Here is a 6,000-nt window from a genome sequence, read left to right on the forward strand (position 1 = left end):
CAGTGAACATACTAGGCCGTGGATGACATGAGTACCTAGGTTGCCCAAACATTTGATCTTTACAATCACTGTCCACTGCCCAAGGTCAAAGTTCACCTTAATTTTCTCTTTAAACCACATTGAGTAATATATCATATAAAAAGGCACACAGAAATCTGCACAACATGTTTTATTTTTTTGTTACAACACTCTACGACATCACAACGAGGCCGTAAGAGGCTAACATCATTTGATTGTAATAAAAACAGGCTTACGTCAGCATGGTGTGATGAAAACATGATAGTTTTAGTATAGAAAGCTTTAGTATAGCCCTAACCCTTCGGGGGGAGTTGCGCTTACTAAGTGCTCTTTTTTTGTTTTGTTTTGTTTTTTTTGTTTTTTTTTTGAGCTGTAATAGAAAGTACTACCAAGAATTCTGTATGACTGGTCCCAAAAAGTAGATTCTGTTCATCTGGATGTAGCGTTTTCAGCAGGAGAAATGTTTCATCAATCATCCAAGTGGCTTCTTCAGTCACTTCTTCAGTAATGAGACTGAAGAAGTCACTTGGATGGGCGACAAAACATTTCTTCAACCGAAAACGCTACGTGCAGATGAACAGAATCAGCTTTTTGGGATGTCCTTACCTTGATTATTGAGCATGCATCAAGACATATAAAACTGGTCATTGAACTAAAGGGCTCCTAGGCTTAATCTGTTTGACTTCAAGGTTTCTTTAACACTCTGAGGTCTAAATCATGGAACTCCTACAGAGGTTATAACCCTAACCCTGTATTTTGGGGAAGTCCAGAACACACTTTCTGAAAAAAATCTAAATAGTTATTGATGGGTGACAGTAAGAACGTTTTGGTTTTGGGGGTTTTTTATTACCTGATTGCCAAAACTAATAAAAGAATTAATTACATATTCAAATTGCTGAGAGTTACACCTCAAAGGGTTAGAATGCAAGCAGCCTCTCCTCTTTGACACAAAAGTACAGATTAAATCTGGATCCTCAGTCAAAAGTTTCTGGTCTATAGTGTGAAATTTTTATTACTTTAGCAGTGAAGTATATGTGAGGCATGGTGATGTTGTGGTTCACACCATCACATAAAGATTCTGGGTTCAAATCCCCTGACTTAGATGGGGGACTTTCTCTGAAGAGTTTTAATGTTTTCCCCATCTATACGGGTACTCTGGGGTCCTCCTACAGTTCACAGATACGCATGCATTCGAAGTTCCTGAGAAGCACTCAAAGGCGGCAGGTGACATCCTGTAAACGCTTCATGAAAGAAGCGTGTAGAAGATCTGGACGATTCACACCGTCCTTTTCCTCTTACTCAGTCATTCTTTGGTCTGGACAGCCTATATGTCGCAAATGATGTGGTGCAGGTTTCACAATGACTAATTTCTGAAAAAAAGAAAATGAGAAAGGAGGAGCATGACTTTTTAAAAAAAGAATTTATCTTTTACCCGATCACACTTTTGATTGACCGTGTTATTGTAGGTTTTTTGTAACCTCATGTCCAGTTTGTTCTCAGTTACTGTCAAGCTGATCTTAGCTTGATAAACAAAGGAAGACAAAGACATGCTAAAATACTTTCCATGATCACATGAGAAAAATAACAGGTTCGCTTAGTGTCGTTGAGACCGCCTGCATACTTGCTTTTCACACCTCCGCTACCCCACTGTGTTCATCCTTTGTTCTTTGCATATAAAAGATTATATTGTGACACTGCTGCTCGCAGTCTGATGCGTATGTGCAGCGAGAACACACAACAGAAAGTGAGTAGTCTTAACTGTAGAGTTCCTTGATCCGTTTTTTGGGCTTTTGTTAAGATGTTATCAAAGTGCTAAGGAAATAAATCAAATTCTGGGGCTTATTTTACTAAATAAGATGGCAAAAATGTTGAAATAAATAGAAATCTTTCAGGTTTAGACAAATCAAAACCGTGATTGAGTTTAACCACAAATGATATGTGGTTTTTCAGAACTTACTATATACTACAGAACTGCTTCACATGTCTGTTTATTGACCTGAAAATGTTTCCTTTTCAGCTTTCAGTGACACAGGCTCATTAAATAAATATTTCCAGCTCAGTAGCAACATGTTTCAGGTGAATATCTGGATCTGTGCTGGCCTCCTGCTGTCCCTGCCTCACTTTACGTATCAGTTGTGCACAGACGGGACACCAAAACAGTGCACCGATGCAGAATTTGCTCCGGGAGCCAATTTGGCCGGGGAGGGCTTTGATATCACCAAAATGGAACGTAAAGGAGCCTTTGTGCTCGACATGAATCAGTGGAAACGTAAAGATAAAACATGCATCCTGTGTACCAACCCTTTCCTGGAGAATAAAAAGCAAAAGCTACCCCTGACAGTGGTGGACTGGAGGGCAAAGCAGTCCTGCAGCGCCAAAGTTTCCACCAAACTTCACAAATCCAGCGAGTCGCTTCTCGGTTCTAGCTTCTCTTCTGTTGAAAACAACTGGAAGGTGAATCTAGATCTACAAGCGGGGAGTAAAAGTGCGTCACTGATGCTGGCTGGTACTAATTCTCACCTCTCGAGTTACTCCATGGAAAAAACCAAGAATGACAAGTACAGCTTCGCAAGCCACAGCATGTCCTGCGAGTACTACAGGTAAGAATACGAGTACTCTGATGCACTGTCCCTTTGTTATCAAGATAAAAACGCAAAAATGCAATTCTGATGTTTAATTTTTGTTCTGAAATCAGCTACAGAGTGTCCAGTGCTCCAAAGCTGCACAGAGAATTTCGCAAAGCAGTGAAAAAACTTCCCAAAACCTACAGCGCAGAAACCAAACAACGGTTTTACAAACTCATTGATGACTTTGGGACCCACTACATCACCAAGGTGAACCAGAATAACAACAGTGCACCTGAAACACAACACAATTTTATCAGTCATTTCTGAGTTATCCAAAATGTAGGAACTCCAGCAACACTTAAGGGAAGATGAACAACTTTAATAATTGACCAACGCGTTTCGGCTTGTGGCCTTCATCAGGGTCGACCCTGATGAAGGCCACAAGCTACATTGTGAATTCTTTCATCCTCTCCATGCACCTTGGAAGTAGGTGAAGTTGTGCCAGAAATTTTTTCTGTGAGTTATCCAAAATAACATAATAACAAAATGCATATTGTGTTGGAATATTTGATTCCAGGTGAAACTGGGAGGAAGTATCGAGTCTGTCACCAGCATCAGACAGTGCCAGGCCAGCCTTAAAGGGCTCAGTGCCGAGGAGGTGCAGATGTGCCTCGAAGTTGAGGCGTCTGCAAGTATTAAAGCTAAAAAAATGAGTACTGAAACAAAACACTGCAAAAAGGATACACAGCAGACAGACAGTAAGTCTGCCTTCTCCAGCCTCTTTAATGACAGGTATGTAAAAGTTTCCTTAAGTATTTCTGATTCATTAGCTATTCTAAACCCAGCGAGGTGTCAGACTTGCTCTTCCATATCTAAAACACAATAATTAACAGCTATATTATACCTTGTATCTGGTGGCTTCAGACTTAAACTCCTTAAAGACTGACTCCTCCAGTGTTGTTATGATTTCTTTCTGTCGCAGCTGTTCAAGCAACTCTGTCCTCCACAGGTTCACAGAAATAAAAGGTGGTCATACCACAGAGCCAGACCTTCTCTTCTCTGCTGACAAAAATCCAGAAGCCTACAAGGAATGGCTGAGCACATTACCACAAAATCCAGACATCGTCTCATATTCCCTGGAGTCTCTGCATGAGTTACTACCCACCACAACCAAAGTCAGAAAAGACCTGCGCTCTGCCATTAGCCATTACATCCTGGAGAAAGGCCTGTGGAGAAACTGCACTGATCACTGTAAGGCTGGGATTAGGACCGACTCGAGGGATCCCTGTGTCTGCCAGTGCCACAATGACCCTGCCGTGAACCAAGATTGCTGCCCAGCTCGTAAGGGAATGGCGCGGGTCATCATAACAGTACAGCGGGCCTCTGGTCTGTGGGGGGACCACACCACCGGTACAGATGGATACGTGAAGGTGATTTTCAACAAATTAGAAGTCCGGCGTTCTCCTGTCATTTATAACAACAACAACCCACACTGGGGCATGGTCGCCGACCTGGGCTCAGAGGATATTTCATCAGCTAAACTGAGATTTGAAGTTTGGGATGAGGACAACAAGTGGGATGATGACCTATTAGGAGCATGTGAGCCACTTCTGACTGCTGGAGTTAAAGCGGATCTCTGTAATATGAACCACGGCCAACTGTTCTACAAACTGGATGTGCAGTGCGCTCCAAGTCTGAGCGGAAAGTCGTGCACGGACTATAAACCTTCACCTATGAATTCAAGTCTGAAGAAGTTCTATGTGTCCCGTCATGCCCGTCCTATTCCAGAGGCCATCCTGTCAGAGATGGGTGTGTTTGTGAACAAATCAAGTTCATGGAAAAACCAGAGTGTTGCTGCCGAGAGTCCCAAGTATGATGTAATATTAGTGTGATGTGAAATAAAAAGAAAAAAAAAGGCTTTGCTAAAACGACAAGTTATCAACAAAGTTTTATTTTAGTCTTGATGTTAGTTGAAATCTCTTGTAATGACTCCGAAAGGTAGCAGCTGAAAGTAGAAGAAGTTAAATTTACGTGTCAAAAAAGCCCATGGGCCTAATGCAGCAATGTAGGCACTCTGCACAAGGTCCTACTACCTCTTGAGCTTTATGATGAGGCGCTTCCCTCTCAAAGATTTGCGCATCAGTGTGGCATGCAGCAGTTTATTCGGTGACATAACTCCTGCACCATGAGCCACATGCAGTTCTGATGGCTCAGAATGATGTCATTATTTCACTCTGGGTGGCTTTTAACCCACTTGCATCTGGCTTTAACGCCTGGCTAGGCAAGCTAAGCCTGGGTAGCATCTTGCACCAAGGCTATGGGTGTGTACATATTCATAAATAGAGTTGTGGTAAGCACCATGACTCACAGTGGTGCCGTCTCATTCAAAGTCAACTGCTGTTACATACTTATATATGGCTCACATATCCCGGATGATCTGATATCGTCGTGTTGGTGTTGTTCCCAGATCATCATGAAAATGTTGTTCCAGGTTCAACGTTGCAAGTGACCAATCACATTGTTGTGACGTTATTCTTTTGTGTGCCAAGCCATTCGTGCATTTATGAAATTCCAATGTTACAAGGACAATATCAATTCTGCTTACTGTTTATTAAAGGGTTAGGGTTAGGATTAGGGTCAGGGTCCGTTGATCGGCGGACAGAGGCGGTTTCTCGCAGCTTAACTACATTTTTTTGTTTTACGGCGGTTTTTCCCGAAATCGCAAAAGTATGACGTCACAACATTCTCATTGGTCACTTGCAATGTTGATCCTGGAACAACATTTAGTATGATGATCTGGGAACAACACCAACACGACGATATCAGATCGTGCCACATATCCCATAATGTATAAATATGTAAATATTTTTTTTCATACACACATATGGAAAATTTGTAGCCTGAGTATAGATTAAAAATGACAATTTGTTATTGTATGCCACTAGTAACAAATGTGTTAAATACATAGAAGAAACCTGTTATCCTTCACTAATAATATTACAATAAGACCTTTGATCAAATATTGTTGCAGGGGTGTGGAAAATTAGTTTTCAAAAAACAAACAGCGATGTTCCACAAAATTCCAGGCCCTTAGTATAATAATATAAATAATTCTATAATATGTTGATCATCATCAATAGGTTACATATCCCTGTATTTTAAAGAAATCCAAAACAAACTTTGTGCAAACAATGTAAATAGTTATAGATGTGTGAAATATTATTGTCTTTGATGAATGATTTCTGATTGATAGTGTTACGTGTCTGCAGGCTGCATGTTTTCTTTCCCTCTCCCTTTGCTTGCCATTTCCCCAGCTACACAGACTGCAGGCTGTTGTCAATATGGGGCTCTCCAGCTAATTAGAGGAAGGAGGCTTTGATTGGACAAACCTGGAGTCCTGATAAGGAAACTCACC

At 41.2% G+C, this 6,000-nt stretch overlaps 1 protein-coding gene across 1 annotated transcript; it reads left to right on the forward strand.

Annotated features, from left to right (window-relative positions):
* Positions 1-1,382: 1,382 nt before the first annotated feature.
* On the forward strand, positions 1,383-5,136 carry LOC116328889 (perforin-1-like). The gene is made up of 5 exons (XM_039610592.1): positions 1,383-1,762; positions 2,036-2,618; positions 2,714-2,852; positions 3,163-3,377; positions 3,595-5,136. The coding sequence occupies exons 2-5, from the start codon at positions 2,086-2,088 to the stop codon at positions 4,475-4,477; spliced, it is 1,770 nt and encodes a 589-aa protein (XP_039466526.1). The 5' UTR covers positions 1,383-1,762; positions 2,036-2,085; the 3' UTR covers positions 4,478-5,136.
* Positions 5,137-6,000: the final 864 nt, after the last annotated feature.

The sequence above is a fragment of the Oreochromis aureus genome, linkage group 4, assembly GCF_013358895.1.
Source record: "Oreochromis aureus strain Israel breed Guangdong linkage group 4, ZZ_aureus, whole genome shotgun sequence".
NCBI classification, from domain to species: Eukaryota; Metazoa; Chordata; class Actinopteri; order Cichliformes; family Cichlidae; genus Oreochromis; species Oreochromis aureus.